Source organism: Apteryx rowi, unplaced genomic scaffold (assembly GCF_003343035.1).
Source record: "Apteryx rowi isolate R43461 unplaced genomic scaffold, aptRow1 scaffold_33, whole genome shotgun sequence".
Lineage (NCBI taxonomy): Eukaryota > Metazoa > Chordata > Aves > Apterygiformes > Apterygidae > Apteryx > Apteryx rowi.
This window is the reverse complement of record NW_020449752.1, coordinates 613,996-641,040: the sequence shown is the minus strand read 5'-3', so window position 1 is coordinate 641,040 and position 27,045 is coordinate 613,996. Positions and strand designations below refer to the sequence as shown.

Below are 27,045 nucleotides of genomic sequence, written 5' to 3'. Positions count from 1 at the left end.
GCTCTCTATGAATTTTGTAGGAAATGCACTCAGCCATACTTCCTAAAAGAGGACTTGCCTGAATCCTGTCTCCTGCGTTTAGAATAAACAGAATCCAGACAACTTAATCTAAAAGGAAAATGTTCTTTTGAGGATAARCACTCTGAATAAAACATTTCTGAGCCAACCCATGACAATTCCTCTTCCCTCGCACCATCTCCCCAAACAGCAGCTTCCATACTGAGGGAAGCCAGAGGCAGYTGGCTGTCAGTTAAGGGGTTGTGTGAGATGAAGAGAACTGGCCTCATCGCCAACTAGACTGTACATCTTGCCCAATACCCTGTTATGCCTGCTCCAGTCMTGCTGATAYTGTAATCATCCCAAATGAGCCTTGAGGATCAATAAGGACTATACAAGTGAATGCATTTTATTTACTTGACTGACTTTAGGCAGACAAGATACTCTGGTTTTGTTTCTAGATATTAATGAGGACCAGACATGGAGACTTGGGTGGTCTGGGGCCMGTGAACTGCTGTTATCTCCAGGATGGGTCATTTTATTTCCTCTTCCCTCCCACTCTAGTAGGCAAACTTCATAAAGTATTTGCAACATTACAAAGCTGCAAAAGAGCTTTTCCATTTGCTGAGCTCTCTGGGCTGAAGAAACACAGAAAGCAGAGGCTGAGAGGGTAAACTTAGGCTTGCGACTGGGAGAGAATGGGTGTATAGCTCATGTCACCCCAGCAGATATGGGAAGGAAAGAGCTAATAGGCATGCTAAATGTGTGATTCTCACACTTATAATTAGACTGTTTCCCAGACGTAATGCCAACATCTAATAAGCATGTCTTGCAGAATAAGAGGCACCGTGTGAGTTAGAATATCCAGTTAGCCTGATAGCTTGTTTGCAGTAATTTTCAGGAGCTGATCCTGAGGGGAAAAAGTACAGGAACTGGGTAAAAGTAAGAGGCTTTCTTCCCTGGCCAGTTGTTTCCAGGTGTTTGCAGTCAGTATTTTGGGAACCTTCAGAAATGGAGATTTAACTGATACCCTTAAGCTCATCCTCCAGGACATTGTGCAGGTTTCTTTTCTAGAGCATCACAGCTGCTTTCCTTCTGAGCTGCACATGATACTCCAGAGAGAACTCATGGCACTGAGCTGTAGTCCCTTCTGTGCCTCTCGAGGGCCTGGCTGCACTTGCTTGATAACTGTATGTGCACTATTCTGTCTACAGTRCTACTTTATTCCCTTCCCCCCAGCTGCTCTGTACCACTGGTGTACTTGGAATGGAGGAATTGTCTCTAGTGGAAGACTTTGYATAAGAGACTTGGCTCCACAGTAGGCTCGCTTTGTGACCTTGGGATAGTGCCATAATCTGAAATATGAGTGACAGTACCTACATCTTGTGAAATACTGTCTGTGCCAGCAACAGAGGGGTCCGGTGGTTTCATAGACACTATTCATATGCCTCTAGTAGTACAGGTATGTGCCAGTTAGACTTGTGGCCACTGAATACAATGAAAAAGTCATAATGGTGTGCTTTTTAAAAAGCCCTTCAGGTACAACTCAAAGACACGGGAACCTGAGGGAGAAAATGTATGTACTAGTTGCCAGGAGAAATATGGAGACTGAGGAATGTCCCCAGACAGTTATGCATGTTTACATGAAGTTCCTTAGCCCCTTGTCATCTCGTGACAGCAAATGACAAATGTRCTCATTTAGCCATGCTTTCTTCTTTGGCCCACAGGTTTGTCATAGTTGTTCATGCCCTGGATTCGGTTCTCTGTGTGCTGTTACAATTGCATCAGACCCTGTCTGACAGATGCCTTGGAAAGTCTACAAAAACCCTAACTTACAAGTATTTCATTTTCTTAACATGAATTCATTTGGTGAGTCAGACTCCTTCTGCATGGAAATAAGGAGGTAGGAATTACTGGACCGGATCAGACCGACAGTTTATTTAAACTGCTATTTCTCTCCAGCATGGTCCGGTATCAGATGGAGGTGTGGAAGAAAACCTGTAACTGACAGCTGTGGAACAGTATGCTTGTGAGGGAAACGTATTGCTGAACTTGGGCAGTTAGGCAAAAATAGGTGTTTTTATACTTGAGAAAAAAATCTAATATAACTTTGGTTCTGAGCCTTTTGGCTGTCTAATGTCTTCCTCAATAGAGGTTCAGCAKTTTACATCTWTTTTCTTGTTGCCAGATGCTCTGTTTTGTAATGTGCATTCCTGAGCAGAATGGGTTGTCTTCGTTTGCCAGTCTTTAGTACTATAAAACTAGGTGCTTGCCATCCTGTCTCCTGTCTTAAGGGAACTAGCCACTAATGATGCCTGTTTCAGAAATAGAAATCTTTCTGCCCTGTGTGAGACTCAACTTTTCCAGAAGGGAAAGGTGGAAATCTGTTACTTCAAGGACTGCAGACTCCTTTATTTCTATTGTTTCCAGTTTGTGGGAAGAGGCAACGTATTGGTTTTTGCAAGTATTGCAGGTGTACCTCTGTATTATCAGCACACTGTGACTGCAGGTCTTCCTTTAGCAGGTTTTAGGTGCCTGACAGAATGCACAGAAAAAAATGGGAGGCTATTTGGCRTGTACACCCCTTGGACATTAGGGAGACATATCCAGCTTGCTATGGAAAAGAGGGGTTATGGAAATAGTGGGTGTGTGTAAGGGATGTTTCAGTGTCAGTTTACTGAGATTTCAGAGGAAAACATATTTGGGCAGTATCTGAGCATAGMTAAAAGGCATGGAAAGTGGCTTAGTATATAGGTCAGCTGAACTTCAATGAATCTGATGAACTGGATGTAGCAGAGAAGATGGACTAGAGAATCTCTGATTGATAAGAGTTAAAACTAGGCTGGAGAACCTCTTAAGGAATTTGTCTTGGCTTTGACTTCAAGTTTCATGCAGCCTCAGGAGATGTTGTGAAGAGTTGGCCTTTTGGATGCCCCTGCAGCCGTGCTGTTTGTTCTGCCTGTTCCAGGACAGCAGAAATGCATAAACTGGAGTGTGGCATTTTGTTTGGGAGCTTGTGCCTGGAGAGAGCCTCGCTCAGTCTGGGTCAGGGTAAAGGTCCCTGCATTAAACCACTGGCACAAGGCTGCTTTTCAGCTTGTTGAAACAATGCAGCCAAGCGGAGTTTAGCTTGAGGAAGGAATGTGAACTGTTTAAGACTGGGAGATGACTCTGGGCTGTGCTGGCTGTCGGATATATACAGAGCTTTGTCAGAATGTGCTGTCTCACAGCTCTTGGCATCTCTGTGTGTTTTACCTGATTACCATTTATAGTAAATGTTTTGTGATATGCACCAATGTGTCCAGGCCAATGCAGGCACAGGGATGATATGATGGACACCTCCCCMGATCGAGAGGCAGGATGCTATGATTGACCCTCTGAAAAGAGGAAGAGGATTAAGCACAACTCACTGTTATATAAATCCTACCCCCACTTCTGAATGAGCCCTGGATCCTAATATCAGCTGACAGCTAGGCCTGGTTCCTGATAAACCTCTCCTCTCCCAGATGGAGCCTGAGGTCAGGACAGCCCCTGCTCCTGGGGAGGCATAGGAAGCAACAGGAATTTAGTGGGAAGAATGCACATAGGGGTGTCCAACTGCCTTGCCTCCTGTTACCATGAGACACTAACTCCAAATTCTATGGTGTGGCCCTTTTTTATTTTTTTTTAAGTAGCAGAGGTAATTAGATATTTGTTTTTAAGGACTGTTTGATTAGACATCTTTTCTCAGAGGGCTTTGTAGCCTAACAGATAAGGGCCAAATAAGAGCTGGTAGCTAGAAGTTGAACAAATACAGAATGGAAATCAAGATTCAAGGAATTAACAGTAAAGTTAATGCACCACTGAATCAGTCTTTCAGAGTGGAGCAAGTAGGGCTATTTCTTCGAAAGACACTAATTGAACCTTGAGCTATTAAACTCTATGTAAAGGTTATGGTGACTTTGTCTGTGGTCTCTCCTGTGCTGAAAATTAGTTTGGATGATCAACACTGTTCTACTCAGACTTTTAAAAATCTATTAATCCTTCATTCTTATAATCATATGGCAGATTGAGACTTGATTCAGTAGCACATGGAACTAAGCATGTAGGGTGTTCCATTGAAGTTGTGCTACAGGCTTAAAATTTGCTCGAAATGCTACTGCTAATGTTACTACAAAACTCTAGATCATTTTGAGTGCAAAATGGGCAGGAATAAAGTTAGCATAGTTGAGAARTGAAACTGAACACCACACAGATGACAGTTATTCAGGATCACCAACAACTATAGCAAAACAAGAAGACATAACAAAAGCCACAGTCTGTAGTTTGTAGTCTGTCTCCATGCAGCTTGGTTTATTTATACAAAGATGTTTTTCCTACCCTCCTATTCAACTCAGTTTAATTGTCCATATACATCAGTGCTCAGCTAAGCATAAAAAATACTTGCCCTGCTACATGTGCTGTTTTATCTGTTCAATTCTCACAGAAATATGTTGGGTTTTTTTGATTAATCAGTATATCAGGCCCTACAGGGTCAGTTTCTACAACCATCAATAGCCAATGCCATGCTTCAAAATGCATGATTTCATTCTTTCTTTTTTTCCTTCTGTTTGTTCTTCTGTTTTGCAAATATATATTTTTTTCTTATCCGTTTAAGTTTCTTATTGGAATAGATGCCTGAGTCATCCTCAAATCTTATRTAATTTATTCCACAGATATGGACAAAGCTTCCTTCATTCTTTGTTTTGAGAAGCCTCAGGGGGTTTGAGGCTTTGTCAACCTCTCCAGTTGCTTTTTTTTTCCAGAAACTTGCTTAGCAGACAGAAGTCCATGTACCAATCTTTCCTGTTTTCTTTTTATGCCCACARTTTTTTCTTCAGACTGAATCAATTCTTTAAACAATTGTTCTTTCTAACTACATAGCAGCTATCTGAATGTTACACCAATAGAGGAGCCTGCTTTAACTGCTTTCCAGAGTACCAGGCAACAAACAAGTATTATGCATATAGACCTRTAGAGTATTTTAGTATGGCTGCCTAGCATTTTGCAGGCTGTGAGTAACCTAGTTCGTATTCCTTTTCACTGTATCTGCTCTTCTAGTGCTGTCTTTTTGTATCGGTTTTGTGCCTTTTTCCATTTTCTTCCCATTTTTCTGAAATCTGCTTCTTAGTCTCTGCTCAGGAGCATATAAAGCAAGAGTAATTTGAACCAAGTACAGACTTTAAGGCTTACAAAATCTGGATGCATTTGAAATTATTTTTCACACTTGTATTGCTTTGCAAAAATGTTTAGCTCTTCAGTCTCTCCCCAGCCACTTGATAATTCCTTCTGAAGATGTTCGGTCTCACAAGTTCTCTTCTCAGGGCTTCTGCGTTGGTCTCACCCCACCCGTTGTCTTTTTCATACACAAATGTCAAGATATCCAGAATTGGGAGCCTGTCTTATTTTCCGCTTTATGCAGCATCCAAACAAAACAGATCATTGTCTGAGGCTTAATCTTAATCTAAATAATAATATCAAGTTGTACATCTACTTATCAGAGAAGGTGTTCCATTAGCCAAATACATCTCTGGAGTCAGGAAAATAAATGTAGAATCTGCTTTTTACTAAGGAGCAATTTGACCCTAAAAACAAAAGCCTCAGATGTGCTCTATTTTTTGACTGCCTAGGCCTTTGAAATACAGTCAGATTTTCCAGATCAAGAGCTTTACAATAGCAGGGGGGCACCAGACTGGTACTGTGTTTATATCATGCTTATTTTTCTTTATTTGATCTTAAAAGTTCTTTGGGGGAATCTCTTATCAGCTRTAAACTGTGGTTGCACTTGTAAATAAGAAGCAGTGACATTAAAAGTAATTGACATTAAAATGTTGTGACATTAAAATTAATCATGTTTGATGGATGCTAGAGACTGAATCCACAAGGCTCCCGGGTTCATGTTTTAGCAAGTTTTGACATTCATTCTCCCCCTCAGTTGCTGCAGCCCTTACATAACGGCTTTCCCCACCTGCCACTTTGTGAGACCTTGTGCAGGGAGGTGTTATGGAGAGAATGGACTCTGAATCAGATTTTGGAACTACAGCAAAAGTTTGGGGTAAAAAAATCATCAGCCAAACCACTGGGCTCTCTCTGCTGAATGCCCTTAGCATAAGGCAAAGGGTGTTCGGGGTGTCGAGTTCCTCACTGTTTTGCTGGTARCATCACAGTCTCTTATAATGCTCTGGGCATACGGCAGGAAATGCTACAGGAAATGTGCAGTATGTTTCCTAAGCCAGAATGATTAAAATAAGGGGGATTTGCTATGCTTCCACCTGGACACTGTGCATCTAAATAGCCCTTAAGCCTTTGGGCTTTGACTCTGGTCGCAGCACGAGCAACTGCCTTGCCCTGAGGCATTACAGTTCCCCCACGCTGAAGTGGGAACTGGGTTGGCTGAAGCATAGCCCTTTGGCTCTGTTACAACAGCAATATCAACCGAGAGAGTCACAGGGGAGATGGATAGCAGTGGCAACACCTTGACATTTGGGATGATCTGAATTTACTGGCTAGCTTTGGGACCCCATCTTCTTCCTGTACCTCTAGGCTGCAGAGTACTGGCCTTCATACTTGCAAAAGATTTAAGGTTCTGGCKCTCTTATCAACTCCTTTGGTAGCTTGGGATGAAAGGGCTTAGTGTCAGTATCTCAAAATCAATGCAGTACTTGAGACTAATTGGTTTCCTAATCAGCAGCATAAGGCCRAAGATGAACTGGACCACTGGGAAGTTAGCAGAAGAGCTGATGAAGTTCTTTTGGAGTGCTGGTTCCCTGTGCTATGGCAGTTCGAGGCAGAAGAAGCCTTGCAAAACCCTGCCTGCTCTTGCCATATGAATTGGAATTTTTGTTGCCTTTTTTTAGTAATARGGGAAAAATATTTAGTTTTCCTAACAATTGTGCAAGGTTCAGCRGGAAATATTGTGTCTGTTGCCAGGTCTGCTCATGTGGCACTAGCACTAAGTGAAAAAGAAACTGACTGGTTTTCTTTAGGTCCTCAAGTTTCTCAGAGCTGGAGGGGATGTGGTATATATAACATGACACCTGCATTTTATAGCCAAGTTCTTTAGCAGCAGCCAGGAATATGGTGAGTGTCAAGAACGGTCGATGGCAGGTCACCATTCCTGCGTTTCTTTTGTGAAGCAAGTGTCAGGTGGAAATTATAGTTGGCTCCTCTGTGGCTGAAGCTTACCCAGAYGAGGTGTTTCCTCTAGGCAGGGAGGGAGAGGGGAAGATGCAGCATTTCTCATTTTTGGTATAACGTTTTCCCATTTCCTTTTTTGGCAACGTGAGGCTGAAGGGGCCTCAAAAATGAACCGATGCATTGGGCAAGAAGCCAGCCACCTCCTCGCAGCTTGAGCTCTGTGCTGGCTTTGCTTTCTGTCCTATTTGGAAACTGTAAGTAATAAGCTGACATGAGCTGATTTTCCCCTTTGGATTGTGCAGTCTGCAGAGGATGCCACTTCTGTGGAAAAGTCAGCACAATGGGCGGACTTTTTCCATGGTGCTGAGAGGTAATTTGCATGAGAGTCAGCATCCCTTCTTGGAAGGTGTTACCTCACTTCTGTAAGAGCTTCACTCTTATAAGAAGCAAAAAGATGATGCCATAAGGTTGCTTTAGCTGAAGGTTAAGTTTGGCCCAGTGGGTAGGACACAGCACTGAACTTGTCTTCTGCAGGCAACCAGTCAAGGGGAGTTTCCAGCATTAACTTGATTTGGACCTCATGAATTATAGATCCTATTCACAGCTCCACCATTGACTCCTTGTGACCTTGGTCAGCCTTGCTGTGTCCCTAGTTTGTGTGTGGATAAATTGAGCCTTCAATATCTGCTTCCTCTTTCCTTTGCAAACTGAAAATAATGATGCTTAAGAGCTTCACTATGAGGCTGTGAACCTCATTTAACTAATGGCTGTAAAAAACACTGAGACCTTGGAATGAAAGGATCAATGGGAGAATCATGACTTTGTCCTTTTAATGGTACAATGTGCACAAGTTATATGGTGGGGGAAGATAATGAATAGGGATGTTTTTGCTTGTGCAGTATGAAACTAAGTAACTGGATACCACTGGACAAAGTCCATAAAGTCAAAGAAAAGCAAACAGGGGACAGAACTTTATTCAATACATGCTTTCCTTTTCTTTATACTTCTCTGGTTCTCTTTATCTGGAGATATCCAAGCCTCTGAGAAATAGATAGGCTTGAGCGTTTGTGGATGCGTAAGGTGAAGTACAGAGAGGTTGTGGTTGAGACTTTAGACATCTGGTTTGCAGAGGTGCTGAGGACCCACGAGTGTGCATGCTCTCAATGAAGGGTATGAGGGTGAACAGCACCTGGAGGAGGCAGGGAAAGACCAGAGCTCTTGGCTTAGACAGCCAGCGTGTTTTTTTTCTAGTCCTCCTTCTGACTGAAAATACATTCTTAAAAGGGGGGGAGAAAAGCTGTGTGTCAGCTTCTATTAGGGAAAACTGATTTTCCTTGCGAAACTGAAACAGCAAAAACCCATGAGTATTGCAGTAATGGGCCAAATGTTTTGTTGGCTTGTCTTTTTGTGGCAATTCTGGCTCAAGAATGTTGGGGATTTTTGAAGACAACCCTTTGAAACATTGAACAGCAATAATTTCAACCATTGATTTAAACTGCCTGCAGGAAAGCAAACTTGTTTTCTGCAGAGGGTGCATTCATGTACGTTCCTGGGATCAGCGTTAGGGTTTGGAGCAAGAGGAAGCAGGCTGGAGCGTTTCAGCTCTGCACTCCTAGGTTTGGTTTCTGAAATTGGAGTACTGCCGGGCAATGCAAAGCACTCTGCAAATATTAAATATTTTTCCTTAACAAATTTGCTTTGGCCCTTTTGTCACTCTTTATGGTTAGCTAATGACTTATTTTTCTGGAACCTTGAAATAAATTTGCGTTGACCAAGTAAACACTGGAGAAAACCGATGTTAAACGTAATGTGCATTTACCTGCAAGCTCAGTCAACCAGGAAACAATATCAGGTGATTTATCTGACTAATGACAACAGCTTGTTTTTTTCCATCATATGGAATGAAAATTAAAAAATAAATAAATAAACTGGTACTGTAGTAATGAAGAAACTGGAGACAGCTGTGACCTCACAGACACTGTCAGCAGAAGAAGAGGTTAAATTCATCAAATAATGTGCTCAGCTCTCCCCACAGACCACACATGCTAGGAGAGTTGGAGTTTACTGTAAATGTGGCTGACAGATGGTTGCCAGACATTACAATGAACTTAATCATTGAGGAGCCCATCACCACTGTCCAGCAGCTGTGTACACAGTTTGTGTGTCATGGCAGTTGAAGCCTAACTGGCACTTCTTAGGAACCTTTCCGTAACCAAGGTAGTAGGAGTTGAGCATTTTCTTTTTTTTATTTATTTTTTCTATGTGGTCTAGAAGTTAGTGAAGCAGGAAGGCCTAAGGCTTAGGGAGTAGGACTCAAATCGTACAGGTCTTTCCTTCACCTGCTCTGTGATCTACAGCTTGTCATAGAATAATATAAATTGGAAAGGACTTAGAGAGGTCTCTGGCTCAGAGTAGGGTCAGCTTACATCAGGCTGCTCCAGGCCTTGGCTAGATAAGCTTTGAACAGCTCCAAGGATGGTGCTTCCACAATCACTCTGAGCCCCTGTTTCCAGTGTTTGCCTGTCCTCATAGTGAAAATATTTTCCTAATATCTGACTGGAGTTCTGCTTTTGATATCCTGTGCTTTAAAGGAGAGAAGTGAGGCACAGAGAAGCTGCAACTTGTCCGGGATCRCTTACTTTTGCATCAGGGCTTGTGAGGTCTTTCTCTAGAGTTTGATCTTTCTCACCAGGAAGCTTAGACAAACTCCCTGAGAAATTCCCAGTGCGAAGTCTCTCAAATCATTTGGCAGAAATTATTCCTCCATCACTTCTCTTCAGACTGTGCAGACCCACTGAGATCCTTTTTTCCATGGAAATCCTGTATCTCTGCACTAACTCTGGAACTCTTGTATCCTCCAGCTTATATCCTTTCATCTCTGCAGGAAAAGACCTGGGTGTCCTGGTGGGCAAGTTGAATGTGAGCCARCACATTGCCCTAGTGGCAAAGAAAGACAAACAGTATCCTGGGCTGCATCAGGAAGTGTTGTCAGCAGGTTGAGGGAGTGATCTTTCCCCTCTACTCACACTTGTGAGACTGTCTGGAGTAGCATGTACAGTTCTGGGATCCCAGTTCAAGAAAGACATGGACATACTGGAGTGAGTCCAGTGAAGGGCCATGAAGATGATTAAGGGACTGGAGCATCTGTCATGGGATCAGGCTGAGAGATGGGACTGTTCACCCTGGAGAAGAGATCCCCTTGGGGGGGAATCTAACCAGTGTATAAATACCTGACTGAAGGGTGTAAAGAAGAACGGAGCCAGACTCTTCTCAGAGGTATCCAGTAAAAGGACAAGAGGCTATGGGCACAAACTGAAATACAAGAATTTCTGTTTAAACAATTTTTTTGTTGTTGTGAGGGTGGTTGAACACTGCAACAGATTGCCCAAGGAGGTTGTGGAGTCACTATCCCTGGAGATRCTCAAAACCCAACTGGACTATATCCTGAGCCACCTGCTCTCAGTCACCTGCAGTTGCCCCTGCTTTAAGCTGGGGGCTGGACTAGACTGTCTCCAGAGGTCCCTTCCAAGGTCAACTATTCTGTGATTCCAAAGCATCTTTAATGAAGCTGAGCTATCGGGAGTTTCTGGTAGGTGCTACAAATACTGATTGCTGTCCCCAACAACAGAGTTGAAGTGGCTCTGAAAGGTGGYGCATGCACATTCATCTCATTTGACCCTACAACAAATGCATTTCAGCCGGATCCAAARACCAGGTCTATTACCTTGCTATTTTAAGCCCACTAATAATTATTCTCAGGGGTTAGAGACATTGGAGAAATTGAAGCTTAAATATGCAGTCAGCACTACAGAGTAGTGCCTTTTCCCCACCTTTTGTACCAGCAAACTTTAAACCTCATGCAATCTCTAAATGGTCAGGAGTAAATGTGAAGGTTKAAGACAGTTTTTTCAGATGAGGTTAGGACCACTTGGGAAGACTCTGAGGGGTAAACATCAGTTTACCCATTTAAGACACATGGTTATAGGTCTAGCAGATACAAATAGCAGGTTAATGAAATACAAGTTACGATTGCTCCCAAGGTGATATATAATATCACCTTTCCTTGTTTTATTGTGAGATCAGTCTGTTCTCTAACATGTTACTTTATTTCTTCAACATCTCCCATTTTATGCCAGTAGCCAGGGCTGCTCTTGATATAAACAGTTCTTGATGCAAAGGAAGCTGGTTGGTCAAGTTTCTGTAGGGACCTTGCAGGGTCTGTGTTAGAGCAAGGGAAAAGTTCAGTGACACTTTTATTGGGGCTGATGCCTATACTGTGGTCAGACCTCCCTGATAGGCTGAATGGAAGGTGAAAATTCAGAGAGTCTTGATGGTGGAGTTTCAGCTGGTTGTGAATGTGTGCTGCCTGTTGCTCCTGGGCTTAGTTTTATATACTTCACCTGACCTTTAGAGTATGTTCCTTGATAATATGCCTGACCTTTTCATATCCAATTATCAGATTTGTTCAACTGTTGACCAAATCCTATTTTATCTGCTCCAGCCCTCCCCCCACTTCCTGTTCAGCATCGTGGAAACATTGTGCTTGCTCACCAGAGCTGGAGGATGTGTTGTAACTCTCAGGGCTTTCTTGCTCTCAAATGCTGATACCCAATGCCAGCTTTTGCAAAGGGCTCTGCCTCTCCAGTCATRCTTGGGGCATCCCTCACCTCAGAACAGGGTCATGTGCCAGAGGAGAACTAGATTAGTCTTTTTAGCAAAGGCCACAGGAATATTTGGCAGGCATGATGCTTGTATGTTCTCATTCAGGGTTTCCCCTAGCAATGGCCTTAGGCTCTTGCAGACTTTGCTGCTCTGCAGAGCCCTTTACATTTGCAAACATGCAAAGCATATGTAATGCACATTTCAGCTGCTGGCATAAGAACCCTGTGGTGAGCAGAGAGGAGAGAATCTGCCTCCCCACCAGTCTCAGTCTCATCCCTAATGCAGAGGCAGTTAGTTTGCTGCTAGGACTACCAGAAACTAGATAGTTCAGTGTAGTTCAGTTCTTTGGTAGATAGATTGGAGCTGTTTAACTCTCTGGAATAGATCTTCCACCCACACCCTGGTTTGCAGAAGGTTTTATTTAGCTCAAGTGATACGGAGCTTTGTTTTGGTCTTTCCGCCTGCATGGTGTTTGAAATAGAGCTAGCTAAAATTKGAATTAAAGTCAGTACTTGGAGGCTGCTTCTTCTATTCCTGAGGAAGCAAAATGGATCTACTTTCTTTTTAGTCCTTATGCCCTTACCAATTATYTTCCATGGTATTTTAATTAACGTTTTGAAGAAATATTTAAATACTGTAGGTTTTCATCAAAGTCCTTGTCTTAGGTTAAAGAAGCAACACAGATTTTTGGTAAGTGTGAAGCCAGTTCATGACTAACAGAAAAAGCATGTGAAAAGGCCTATTGTTGGAAACTTCTGGAAAATCCACAGAAGAAAAAAAAGTAATTACTCTATTTTCTTAGTATTTCTTATGTTGCAGCAATATTGCTGCACTTCAGCCAACCTGATCAGTGTAACATCATCAGCTCATAAGCTCTAGTTCTGTGGGTAATGGAATCCTTCTGACTTCACTGTCTCTGGCTATTGTCACTGCACTAGAAYACCTTAGGTTCAGCTACACTCCCAGTAGTCATTGAAAAAATATGTATATCTAGCTAATAGAAACTAAAAGCCAAAACAAATGCGCAAGTCTGTCATATTTTGTAGCAGGGATTAAGCAACATTTCCTTATTTTCTGACTTTTCAGTCCTTAGCTAACTTGAGAAACACTTGTAGCAGCTGTGCAGTGTTGGAGTCAGTAGTTGAAATAGTTGATGTGCTCCACTGCAGAAATCTGTCCCTCTGTGAAGGGAGAATGCTTTCCAAGTTACGCTTGTCTTAAAGTGAAAGCAAGTTCTCATGAGCATAGTATTCACAATCTAGCCTTTGGTTTGTAAATACTACYGGGAAGAACCTCAATTACATTGAACGCAGGGTCTCACTAAAATGCCGGACCTGACTTTCTGCAGTATAACGCAAACTAATATTCAGTGTGGAGGGATTTAGTGAAGTGTCTGGGTGATGCCAGCTTTCTAAAATCCAGTAGGCGTGTTTCTCTTCCAACAATTATGGTGGGGTTTGCATTCCTCTCTGATCCTCACTTGCTCAGTTTCAGGCTGTAATTTGGAAGGCGTGATTTATAGAGCTCTACCTCTGCTCTTTTGGGGCACCTCAGTGTATGTGTACAAATGCCATAACTCTCAGTAGCAGTGGAAAAAACATGCCAAAAGCTGTATTTGCATTCTTAAGAGTTGCCTTGCTGGTATGCTGTTGTGCCAAACCGTAGGRAAGATGCAGGGAGGGAGTTAAATAACAGTGATAACAGAGTTAAGAACCTGATCCTCCTTTTTTTACTTGCTTCCAGTTCATACTGAAGCTGGTGAAAGGCCAGGACGGAAGAGAATTGGGCTTCTGTTGTTTGTTAACTATGCTCAAAAGGTCTGTAAACATAAACTAGTTAACTGATGCTCACTAGTTGTTGCATTGGTGAGAAACTTAGGCAGGGGACAGTTGGGTGACTGTCTTGCAACTATAGATGGTATCTGTAACCCTTCTGGACTTAGACTGTTAAACTGCTGTTTCTGGTCCTGCGTTCAGACCAAAAGATTGCAAGTCTTGTTCATCCACTAAGTGTTAGGGTTTAACATATCTTTCTCACAAGACTTATGGGGGTGATGGGGAGGAGCTGCTGCTGCTGTTCGTTTTCTGCCCTAGGGTAGACTGGCTGAGTGTTTGGGAGTGAGTGAATATGCGAATATGAAAAGTGACAGAGTGCTAATACGTTAGGCATTCATTTTGTATCATATTAGCAGTGCTTGTAGTGGATAAGTGAAATGTCATACCATGTTATATGCAATTATGGGTGAGGTAACCTGGATGGGCTTAACAGGGACTGGAGCCTGTATCTTAAAATTGCATCCAACTTTACTGAAAGTGTCTGTGAGAGAAAGATGAAGAAAAGCATGAAGTTTATTTGTGAGAACCTTTCAGATTACTTATGACCACCTTTTTGGCAAGCTTAAAAGTCATAGTTCTATGAAGAAAAGCATCAGAAYCAGCTCAGCACTTTCTGGTTAACCTGTCTCACTTTGGAGCTAAGAAAAAAAGGAGAGGGAATCCTTAATTAATATAATAATGGTTTTGTGAGGAACCTTCTTAATCATCTGCTCAAGTCTTTTCCCCTTTCCCCAATTTTCAGAATTCCCTCAGCTGATACAACTTGCTTTTTGGACTTTGCAGTTGAAGAAAGATCACATAAKGGATCTGATCCAATGGACAAATACTGCTTTGAAATCAGTTTTGCTACTCTCTTTTTTGGTTTGTATTCTGGATTCTGCATGGTGTCTGCCTTTGGCAGATCACTTCATTCCTGTGTGCCTTCGTTGTTACGTCCATTAAATGACAGCAGTAATTGGCACACTGGGAGACTGTTCAGGCCTAATAGAATCACTTTCTCAGACAGAAGAGGCCTAAAAATGATTATTGAAAACCATTTTTCTTCTAATTAAGTCTTCTTTGAAACCAGGAAGCCCCTGGTTGATAAGGAGTGAAACTTCCGCTGTTGGGGTGGAATGTCTTGTTCTTTTGCTTTCCTCARCACAGCATTGTAAGGCACTCGGAGCGGTCCAGCGACCCTCGYGGAAAGCCTTAGGTGCTTCAGCCCCCAAGGAATCTGCGATACGTACTGACAAGCGCTCTGTACAGATCTAAGCCACACAGCTTGAAATTGCTAGCTGCATTACTGAGAGGCTTAGCTGAGCTGTGTTACTGTAAACAGAAGACACCTGGACCACTTTCCTAATAAGGTCCCTTGGACTAAAGAGCTAAGAGACTTTACATGTTTCCCTGCACAAACATCCTGTGAACTGTTAAATAGGAAGATGCAGTTCTTGTATCTTGTTTTCTGTTCTCTGTGGTCTCTAGGGATGTAAACCCAGAACCTCTTACTTGCACTTGATTTTAAAATGTAATGAGGAAAAGGACAGTCACAGTACATCATGGCTGGCTGCCTCTGCAGATGCTCAGTTAATGGAAAGTTTCAGTGTTCTTCCTGTATTTGAAAGCCTCTCCAGGCTTTGGATTCAATCCTCTGTGTTGGTGCTAAAGGCAAACTTCCTGTTAGCATTTTCAAGGACAGAATTTTACCTCTTGTTTCTAGGAATGTCTGCAAGATCTTCAGATTGCATGTGTTCACCAGCACTGCAGGATCTTGGTCTGTCTTTTGTCTCTGTTCTCACCTGCTAGAGAAACATCGAGTTTCCTCGAGGAATGCTGGTTCCTTGCCGCTGGGGCCATTTGCAAGACCTAGACCTGTACTGGGCTGGCCACCGTCTCATTTGTGCCTCAGGGCAGTGTGAGGGCGTTGTGCRCTTAGAGCATTTGCACACACAGGCACTGCTGCTACCCTGGTAACAGCTGTCCTACAGAACATCTCTCTGGCTCATCGGAGACAGCCCAAGGATTGGCTTCTCAAAGGAGCCAAAGCAAGGGTGACCAACTCCCGCCCATGCTTCTGCAGCTGGCGATGTTTCTTATGCCAGGAGCCTGTGTATCACCAGCCAAATTTTAGCCCTCTCCTGCACTCCTCTGTTAGTCCTTGCACAGTTCTAAAAAGCAGAGGCTTTACTTTGAGAAATGCTGTTTTTTGTTCTCYTTGGGCCTTCCTAGCTCCTCACTGGTTTCAATTCCAAATGCTTCACGTCACCATTTGGAAACTCAGCAGTATGCAGGACTTGTCTTTTTGCTTTGTGCRGCAGCTGCCTCTGAAAACCTCAGCCACAAGCACATGTGGTTCCAATTAGAGAGAACCTCTGCAATGCTATGTGGATATGGATGGGGATCGGCTGACCTCTTTATTTTAACACAGCTAGCCTGGCCCTGCGGGAGCTGACTGTTAGCTCGCATTTTTCTTATTTGAGACACTTTTGCTTCACAACCGAATTCCTGAAATCAAAGGGAGGCTGAGGGTAGCAGGCTGCAGGCAGCATGCACTGGGGGCYGGGTCTTGGTCACTTGGAGCACTCGAGCTCTCGGGAGAAGGTGACCTATGGCCTTTATGCCTCTGCCAGCCAAAGAATACAGAAAGCAGATGTCCCCGAGCACAGCCTTGGCCGAGTTAATTATCCTTAGGAGACTTCCAGCCGCCCCCAGCTTCTCCTCCCTTGYGCAAAGAATGCAAAATAGCTGTCTGTGTAAAAAGACACCATTTTGTATTTATTTTGGCTTAAAATGCTGTTAGGGCTAGAATGGTCTGATCGTGAGCATAGGGTGCCAGCCTTCTGGGTTCTGCTTGCAGCTCTGGAACAAACTGGTTTAATTATCCAGTGTTTCAATTTATCCACTGCAAATAATGGTGAGGTGATTTAAAGGAGAGAGATAAAACTTTATGTGTATGTGTCTCCTATCACTATTGGATTCTCGATGAAGACCTTAAGTATTTAAGGGCCAGTGGGCCCTAAAATTAACTGTACAACTAGTGTTTTTAGCATTTAGTTGATTTGGGCTTCTAAGTCACTCAGGCATCTCTGGAAGTTTTACCACAGATAATGTGTGTGTGTGTGCATAAATATATAGAGAGAGAGGCCATAGATGTAGTTAGTCTCCTCTTTAAGCATGTAAAACGCTGAATTTTCGTTGAACAAAATCTGAGTGTTTTGCAATTACCGCTGTTATGAGCACTAGCTGGAGTGGGGAACGGGCTTTTGTTTTCACATAAATGAGCTTAGTAAATGATTTCCTACATAACTGTAGCAAGATCAAACTAACAGATGTAAAATGTCTTAAATTCCTGRCATGGAGGTTTGGGTCAAAGTTGCGATACGGCAGGCTGTCCTGTTTTTTCTTAATTCTCAAACCTTGTTGTTATGTATTTAATTTAGACAGATACTTTGTCTTCAAATGTGCCTCTGAGTGGGTTGGATGCATTTAGCTCTACAGGAATACGGAAGCCAAATATATAGAGTTATTCAGATAAAGGAACATTACTGGCCTGAATAATGCCGTGGACACTTTTTCTCTTCAGGCCATGGATTTAACTTAAAATATTCAAATGTAAAAATCTTTGCCAASTTGGATTGTTTTGACTAAAATGAATCAAGAGGTACTTACACAAGCAGTTCAGCCTGCAGCTGTAGCTGCCACCAACTGTAGCATGGAACTGTCAGGTGCACTGAGGTGTTTCCCACCGGCCTATGCGGATTTTSAAGAGAAGGTGTACTTCATTCAGAGGACTGCAGGACCAAAACCTCCTTCCTACAAGGCCTCCATTTTCAGCTACTGGGATTACATGGAGATGTGAAAAATAGTTAGGAGTGTGCCAAGGAGGCTGCCCCAAATCAGTAACTACCAAAATTATTGGTAATGTTTAAGAAAACTTGTCTTTAGCGGATTGTTCTCATTCTTTCAGAAAAGTTGTGATKTGCCTTGACAACTTTTGCTGTTCACTGCTCCTGTCACGTTTACGTGCAGGAAATGTTTTGACATAAATGAATAAAAGCAGATAGAGCGCCTATCCCAGGTGAGCTGGAAGTTGTCCACACAGTACTACAAATTATGCAGTATTGAATAGAAAACCAGGATTTGTGAAACTGGCATTTTTGCTGTTGTATTGAAGCAACTTTGCCTCAGCAACAAATTTCTGAGTCGTTTGCCTGCTTCTCTACTCTGGAGAACACTTCGAAGTACACTCAGAAATCATTTTTGACCTTGTRTCTAGTAATTCATAGAACTAAGCCTCGGATATGAACAGAGCTATCAAAATACAAATAGAAAAGAATGATCATAAAACAAATTCTTCTATGGTCAGAAAATGTAAGTGGCAGAGGGAAGTAGGTAGGTTCAGGTTTGAGGTATGAACAGTAGGTAAATGCTGCATTTCCAACAGCAAGTTGGTAGACTGCTCCCTGCAGTCTCCCTACTCTGTCTCCCTACACAGTCTCCCTCCCACTTCCTGGATTACTTCAATATTTCTTAAAAGTTGCTAGCTCCTAGCAATGAAAGARCTAAAAAACTTATACTACTTCCTGGATTTTTTTGTTTGTTTTAAGAGATGGTGGCATTAGTCTCCAAACCTGAAGTTCCCAAAACATGGTGAGGCTAGGATAAACTGTGAGTGAGACCGGTCTGAATCTSCAATAGGCCTATAACTATCTCAGGTGAACAGCTTTTACTGTTAAGGTTTTGATTTAGTAAAGCACTTAAAACCTTGCTTAATTTAGGTGAGTATTTACATCTCACTTCATGAGCTGAAGTGGGTGACCCTAACTTTTAAGGTAACAACTTGACTTTTCCAAATAAACCCTAAAGCTGTGGGAATCYTCTGTGTCTGGTGCTAACACAGGATGTCCTGAGTCACAGGAAAATTGCAGGTTGCATTTCTACTTCTGCTCCTTAGAGATGACTGTCCTGAAATAGTTGGTCACAGATACCATCTCTGATAAAGCCAAAATAAACTATGAAAAGTCTAGCTAAAGAATRTGTTTCACAAGAGRAAACAAGTTCCTGGAACCACTAAAGTTTTTCGAGACCCGTTTTAGGAGTTCATGTCTCAAATTATGTTGGTAGGTGTGGGCCATGTCTGCTAAGTTTCACTGCGCATTTCTCATATCTTGATCTCTGAATCTTTTCTAGGCCATTCCTTCTAGTTCTAGCAGTCAGTAGGTGATATAGCACAACTCATTATTTTGTGAAATGTATAATCTATGTTTAGCATTGCTGCCTAATTTAAGCACTCAGATGAGGCTAATGAAAGATTTAAATCTGGAAGCTCTTTAGCTTTTAGCACATGAATTTGGCTATAAAAAAAGTCAACAAAATATTTTTAGTTCCATTCTGTGTATGTTTGTCTTGCCAATCTGTGTTTACTTCGTGTTCTCAGTAGGTACATGCATTTGTTTATACACATATTTTTGGATGGGYGTGCAAGTGGTCTGGGCTTCATAATAGATATGTTGCGTATGTATGAAAGCACCTGTGTTCATGTACAGGATTCAGATGTGAAAATATTTCTTTGGGCAGTCATAGTTTGTGATGAGGCAAAGTAGCGCTATGGTTGGTGACAGCACCCAGTTCCTGGGAGCTCAGTACTTGCTGCATCACATGGAACAGTTTTCTCCCTCTAAGTCTTTTGGAAGGCAGGGGGGTTTCTGAAAGCCAAACCCTCTTAAAGTATCTCACATACATTCAAAATCAGTAGTCACTTACCAAAGCATTGAAATGAGTCCTGGGGACTACTCTAAGACTTACATTTTGCTCTGCATGAGAAAGATGCAGGGTGTTGTTCTTAATTTTTCTTTCTTCAAAATCTATGATGGATACACAGCAGAACGGTCCCTATTTTTGACAGGGGCCAAAAATCTATTTATGTCCCCTGGTCAGACCTGTGCCCTTTCCCTGATAAATTTGCACTTGTGCTGCTTGGGTACTGTCTGTTTAGGTGCRCTAGCTTTTGTGTTTAAAATGTCTGTTGCTCTATAATCCTTGCATGTAAAATGTTTGTGGGGAACGAAAGACAAAAATCTCTCCCCCTTGTCTGCAGGGCCTTGGGTGACCGAGCTATTGTCTTAGGAACAATAGTGCAAATGTTTAAACAATMAAGTTGTCCCGCGTTCCCCCTCCGGTACTGAACAGCGTGCTGTGTGGTGCRTCAGCAAGGCTGGCGCTGCGCTGAACACTGGGGGTTTTCAGGCCCGCGAGCTAATGCTTACATGATGCAGGAACTGCTGTAGAGCCAGGTTCCTGCTCCAGGGGAAAACCAAACCAGCCTCCCCCTGAAGTCGTGGGATGTAATCTGAGTAAGGTCTGAGTAAACTGAAAGCAGCAGTTCCCGCGCTGGACTTTGCGGTATAAGGAATGCCACGCAGGATGCATAAGGGGAAGAGTGGCTCCATGAGAGGTTTTTTGGGCAAGGACTGCAGAGCCTGCTTATTTACTGCATTGCTGAGTGAGACCCTTGGGAGACTTTGGGGAAAATCATCTATTGTCTTAAATGATCTGCTGTTGCGCACGGGTGCCAGCCCCAAGGCATTATTCTCTGYGCAGGCTCTGCCCTCGTGTGGCTGCCAGGCTCCTTGGCGGGGGGAGCTGCAGAGCCAGCTGTGCACCCGCCTAGCAGAGCAAAAGTGCTTGCCCAGAACCAACTGCTTTTTCAAGCTAGCAAACGTGTATCCTGGTAAGTGTGTGCTGAAGACGGTGAGTACTTTTGCTGCTCTAAGGGGTAGCCCAAGTGCAGAGACAGTCATCTTTTATAACCATTAAAAAAAAAAAAACCACTCTTAAACACCGTCAGCAAAATCTTGTTTCTTCTTGCTTGATCTCATCTGCACCTGAACATGAGAGAAAAAATTAGAGGGAATTAATTGTTCAAGTAATAAAAGCCATAAAATCTAGAGGGGGGACCTCAGATTTGTTATCTAGATTCTTTTTATTTGAGGCATATATTGTAAATCCTAGCACATACCAAATGCAAACTTTAATTTCAGTTTCATTACTGCTTGCTACAGTGCGATGCTACCCAGGCTTTAGAAGGGTGGAGGTCTGATCACTTTGAACTCTTTTCCAGACTTTGCATAGCCAGTTTCCATAACTGGTACCCTATACTGGGTACCTTTAATTAAAGAACTAATAATGACTAAAGGGACCAGCTTTTGAAATAAGGTACAGTCGGCTATCTCATGGAAACATAAGTATGTGACTTTCATGAAAATGTGGTAAAAAGCTCACACCGGTGCCTATAACAACATAACATGCAGTTCAGTCGTGAATCAGCTCCAAATTATCTCAGACTGTGTGTACCTTTGGAAAAAAGGGTGCTTCTGAAATGTGCAGTTGTCATTATCTTATTGAATGCCTCTTACATGTTACTTCTAGCAGATGAGCTTACAGGCAAAGGGCTGCTTTGCAAATCCAGAGCGTGTTTGCTGGGGGCAACAAGCATAGGCCAAAGTGTGAGCTCCCCTAAAAAACATCTTAGCCTAAGCCAGAGAGGTAGGAAAATGATGCTCTTTTGCTCCCTCAAAATGTAACTTATATTCCTGATCGAGGGTTGCAATGACCAGAGAAGATGCTTGTTGTTTAAAGGGTTCACCGCAAGATGTGTGTGGAACTGGCACAGAATTTTGGGAAAAGTTGCAGATGTGTGAACAGTTGCTGTAGTTGGCAGATCAATTAAACTCATTGATCAGTCCATCTAGTGAGCGTCAGTGTGTTAATGAAGGGAGCCCCCAGCAATGCAGGCTGAAGGAGAAAGGCATTCATTTACAGACAAAATGTATAATTGTATTTGGCAGATGGTGCTTTGGGACTAGTGAATCCAGTGCAAAACTGGATTAATTTTCCCTTTAAAGAGGGTAGCTAATGTGGCTGAAAAGGAGCTTTCGGGCTCATTGGTTCATGTGGAGATCCATGTAGGGGATGAGAGCTTAATCCTTTGCACCACTCCACCTGTCTTGAAATTCTAGGTGTTTTTATATGTGTGCATGCACATGTTAGATGATGCCTTCTATAAAAGTACTTGGCAAGTATTGATTTAAATACCAGAGAGAAGCTCAAGACCTGAGGAATGGTTGTGGTAACAACTCGGAGCCAGATCTGAGAATGGGAGTGGATGAATGTTTCTTAAACCAGGCTCTGGGTTCCAGAGAAACAGTAAAAGCTGAGGAAGTGTCACTTCGGATGTCATTTTTCTGCTTTCTTCATGTAAAGGTGAAGGAAAGATTAAAGATCCACTCTGTCTGAATGCAAGTGCAGGAACAAATTTAGCATATGTATCTAGAGCTTCTCGTGCTCTTGCCAGTTATTTTGTTATATAGTCACAGACTGTGTGTTCAAATACACATACATGTCTTCACAGTGTTGCCAGCACTCCCAGTCTTAATCTGTTTCACAATAATTAGTTCTCAAATCAAGAGATTTCATTTTCCTTTGTTTCACAGAAGAAAAAAAATGTTTTTAGGCTTCCTTGCTGCATGGCAAAATTCAAGAACAACAACCCAGCCACACTCAAGATTCAAACACGAAAGGCAAATGATGTTCATGCCACGGAAGTGTATGTGGGAACTCGGTTGGAAAATTTTTCATTAGGTTTCACTGCAGATCTAGAGGTGACCCTGACCTAAATGCCCAGAGTTTTCTCCATCTCTGACCTTTGGGGCCAATTTTAATTGAGCTTGAGCTTACCAGAGCCCATCTGTTATCAAAACACGAAGACGTGCAAGGCCTCAGTATGAACCCCTGATTCAGTAGAGTTTTAGCAGGGATGTAGTAGCATTTCAGTGTAGCAGAGCTTCAATATAAAAAGAAACCTGGAAAGAAAGTGCAAGTTTCAGCATGACTTATACAGTGATCTAACACTGTTTTTTCCTGGGGTGTGCTGTTTCTTGGGGCTGGTTTTAGGGAGGTACATGTGTGTTGGGATTTATTCGATAACTTTTATAAGGCTCGGATTCCCTCTAGTGGTTCAACTTAGAAACACTTCCTCCCCCCCCCCCACCCCTTTTGCTCTGGACAAAGTGTTTTTGACTCCTTCTGTTTTTTGATGTTGCTGTTCAAAGACACTTCAGTAGCCTGCTTGCACGGTGCTTTTCTTTAAGGTTAACCTTTTTGTTCTCAGGCTGGTCTCTTCTTTCCAGTGCTGAAATGCACACAAAGAGCATTCTCCAGGGCTAGCGACGAGCTCCAAGCCTTGTCGCACTGGCACAGGAGTAAAGCTATGGGCCCTGAAAGTTTTCCAGGCTGAAATGATATTCATGAATGAAGGCAGTAGAAGGTGAAGGCAAAAACAAGCAAGTAAGCTGGAATTTTGAGTTCACAGAGGATATAGGTCAATATGTAGCTTGCAAATCTCCAAACTGCCTTCATGGTCTGCAGGCAAATTTCACTGTGGCAAATAAATGTTAACAAAAGGTTTATATGATTTTAGTATTGACAGCTCTGGAGTGTGAAGCCATCTGTTTTTCATGCTTAAATACTAGTGTGAAACTAACTCCCCATGTATGTATAGATGTCCTCTTTAATTAGCTGCAATCTGTCCAGGAAGTCAAGCTGTTGGGTTTTCTTTTATGCTGTGAAGCAAATGAAGAAGAATCTAGTGAAATCTAAGCCAGCACCACTTATCACAGCAGAGGTAAATCCTTCATCTTGGCCTCTGATTATTAGTATCTGTCTTTCAGCTTCCTGTTCTGTTTGGATATCTGAGGCTCAGACTGAATTCAAGAGAGTGGCTGAAGAAAACGTGACTTTGCCGTGTCACCACCACCTGGGCCTCCTGGAGCAAGGAAGCTTGGATATCGAGTGGCTGCTGCACGTTTCTGAAACAGTCCAAAAAGCGGTAGGTTCTGTTTAGCTGCAATTTGCATCTGCTCAGAAAATTCCCTTATTTCTATGTTGACATCAAGAGCAGCCATTAATCTGAAGAGATTTCTGCGTTCTCGTTTGTAAGTTATACTGTGGGAGTGACTAATGTTTAGAAAACATAACTGATTTTAAGAGCTGTTGTGAAATGTATGCAAGTTATTTGATATGAATGCATCTTATATTGGAGCAGGCACTGATATAATTGGGTTTGCTTTAAACCAACATCATTAATCAGTCGTTTCTGGATCAACCTCAAAATAGGCCTTCAGGTTTTCAGAAATGACCTTGGATTTTGTATGTCCAGTTTTTGAAACCTCTGTTTCAGAAAAAAAATAAGGGAGTTGAGCACTTTTAAAAGTCAGGCCTAAGGTAACTTAAATTAGCTTGTCAAAACAAGCCAAAACTAGAGGTCACTCTTGTATATTACGGCATAAGCTGATGCCCTTGCTGGGATTTTGACAAAAGTACAAATGCTCCAGTATAAACCCGTAGTGTAAATACGGTTTAGGTATGAGTCTCAGATGTGAAACCCAGGTTTAATTTACTAATATGCTGCAGACTTCCTGCATGACCCTGGGTAATCACTTAGCCCTGCAAAAACCTTAGTTCTCAGTTTCTGGAATAGTTCAGCTATAGTTTTTTGCTCTGTGTATTGAAAGTAACGCTACAACTGGCTGATCAGTGACTGTCTTGGCTCATCAGGTAATCACTTACTCTGGAGGCCATGTTTATGATGACCTGAACGAGGAACAGAAAGGCCGTGTTTCCTTCACTTCTAATTTTCTTGCTGGAGATGCGTCCTTGCAGATCATATCCCTGCAGTCCAGTGATGCAGGAAAGTACATATGTAAAGTTAAAAATGCTGGGCAGTACGAATGGGCTCGCATCACCCTGAAGGTTGTAGGTAAGGTCATTTTGTTGTTCTTCCAAAGGAAAAAAAAAATCACTAGACTCATTTCCTGGAGGCAGATTTATTTCAGCAGGGTATAAATACACAAAGACATTTCATGATCAGATTTCACTGTCCAACTCCATATCTGTCTTTGCATTTTTTGGCAAAGGACAGGACACAGGAAGGGCTTAAAGAACTGTTTGGAGGTCAGCATAACCACCTGTAAAAACTGTTCTTTCCAAATAACATCTATGACCTCATCACAACCTAGAATGATATCCTAGCTTAGCTGGTGATCACCCTGTCCAGATCTCTCACTGGAGATTCCGGGTTCATGTTCCAGGACTCTGAACTGGACCAAGTCAGGGAGGTGACCTGTAAACTGCTGGGGTTAGCATTTCTTTTCCTTGATTTCAGTTTTTTGGTTGGCTTTTGGCACTTATGCTGTTATCCCAGAGAAGAACTGTTGTGGCCTGCCAGATGCTATGGGGAGAAAGAGGAAGAAATGGAGAAGAAGGGGGAGGGAAAAGATGTTCTCTAAATAGTACCTAAAGAAGGAATACAGTGATAGAGCTGCACTGGTGCAAATATCCATGAGGCAAACTGCCCCAAACCACAGTGTGGCATTTCTATGTCTGTGGGCCAGCCAGCCCTGCTTCTTAGACTATGAAACTGCACAAAGTTGCAGTTAAAGTCCATTAGCAAGCATCCCTGATGTTCTTGCTAATGCTCTCTAGAGAAGACAGCTCTCAGAAGCTGCTTGATATGTGTCCTCTTGCCAAAGAAAGGGTTTTCCACTGAGAAAATAGTTTGTGGCATTTGCGTGACCTGTGTTCTGTTTCTTCCAGAGAAGCCTTCCAAGCCCAAATGCTGGCTAGAAGGGGAACTGCTGGAAGGAAAGGAACTTTCCTTGCAGTGTCATTCTGCATCTGGCACTGCACCTATCTCCTACCGATGGCAGCGCTTAAGCGAGATCGAAGAGAGAGCTGAACATCTCCCACCTACATCAAGAGTCAGTAAGTAAGGTCATTTCCTCTTAGAGTACACTCAGGAAAGCCAAGTAACCGCACGCACTTGAACTCTCCTCTAGTCCTGATGCTGGAAGTCATCTGCCCGTCTTTTAGGCAGGGAACACTTAGTGGCAGTGATAGCAATGGTATAGTGGTGCTTCTGACTACTGCAGCTGGATGATGTAGTCCCGTAACAAGGGAGTGAATGAGTGTAAGTGTTCGTGGTTTTACTGAAATGATGTTTTGTGAGGCATCCTTTACTCCTTTTGAGCTGATTTGACCTGGAAATTCAACCTGGGTTTCTGGGTCCAGGTTCTGTGCCCTATTCGCCATCCTTTACAGTTTCCTAATTTAAAATTTTCTGATTAATCTTGCTGCTGTTTTTCCTGTTTCAGACATATCTAATCCTGGGCAAGTCCTACTAAAGAATCTCACCCAGATGAGTACAGGTTTATACCAATGCATTGCTACCAATGAGGCTGGACAAGAAAGCTGTGTTGTTCAGGTGACAGTGCAGCGTGAGTATCAGTGCATAACTAGTATTCGCACCACTGTATGAGCAGCATTGCTTCTCAGCTGTCCTATCTCTGCTGATGAATTCTGTGCCACACCTTTGCCCTTTCATACTTGAATCACATGAAGCAGTTCTTATTTATTGCCCTTGTGGTTTGCACAGCATTTCTCAGGATAACCTAGAGTGGTAAATACCTTCTTCAGGCTCAGACATCTTGGTCTGTTAGAAATTTTGATTTTGAGAATAACTAATGGAGCACTAGGAAAAAAGGCTGAGCTACAGAGTTTGCAGAGGCTACAGCTTTTAGTGGTACTTATGGTTGGAATGACTGCATGATAAATTCCTGTCAAGTATAAAATCTCAGCGGATAGTCCATCATTCCAATTCCAAATAAAATCTCTCTCCTACCTGAGATAGTAAACTAGCTAAAGGTAGCCTGAAAAGGCTGTCTTAGACATGAAGTAATGTGTGGAGTAAAAAGTTAAGCTTGACAGAATTTGTTTTTAATCTGTATTTAATAAGTTCTGGTCTGCACACCAGAGATTACGATGTCCTGCATGGTTAACCACATCGAGAGTGTGTACATGTTTAGGTACCACTGTCTTTGCATATGCATGCAAGGAAGAGGGTGGAGTTTAGCACCACCACTGATGACAAATCCAAAGAATACAGTTTAACCTGTTTTTAGGTGCAGTGCTCAGGTGAGATCAGCAGGAGGTGGAACTGCTGTGATAAAGGGCTGCTAATAGAGCAGTCTCTTCTGTGGAGAGGTCCCACAGCTTTGGAATTTGTCTGCCCAGCCAGGATGGAAATAACTGGAATAGGGTCATGTAGCAAGGAAAGCCTGTTCCCCTCAGGCATTGAAATAAAAGCATCTGGGCAGCCTTTATTCCATTTGAACTGAATTGGTTTAAACCACCTCACTATACCCTCCATAGGGACAAGCCTTAGGGAAACAAGTTCCAGCCAAACCCAACCTAACCACATTTTTATTAAAAGAAGGTTTTGTACGGAGGCAAAAAAGGGGCTCAAATGCATTAGAAAGCTTTGTCTCATTAACCTTGTTGTTTTGGACGAAAAATGCCC

The 27,045-nt window shown here is 42.5% G+C and overlaps 1 protein-coding gene across 1 annotated transcript in view; it reads left to right on the top strand.

The window, feature by feature from the left end:
• Positions 1-27,045, top strand: part of CLMP (CXADR like membrane protein) — a 42,948-nt gene that overhangs the window by 13,418 nt on the left and 2,485 nt on the right. Inside the window, exons 2-5 of the mRNA XM_026071755.1 lie at positions 23,360-23,517; positions 24,246-24,447; positions 25,284-25,451; positions 25,841-25,963. Of these exons, the coding sequence (XP_025927540.1) occupies positions 23,360-23,517; positions 24,246-24,447; positions 25,284-25,451; positions 25,841-25,963 (651 nt within the window). The remainder of the gene's footprint in view (positions 1-23,359; positions 23,518-24,245; positions 24,448-25,283; positions 25,452-25,840; positions 25,964-27,045) is intronic.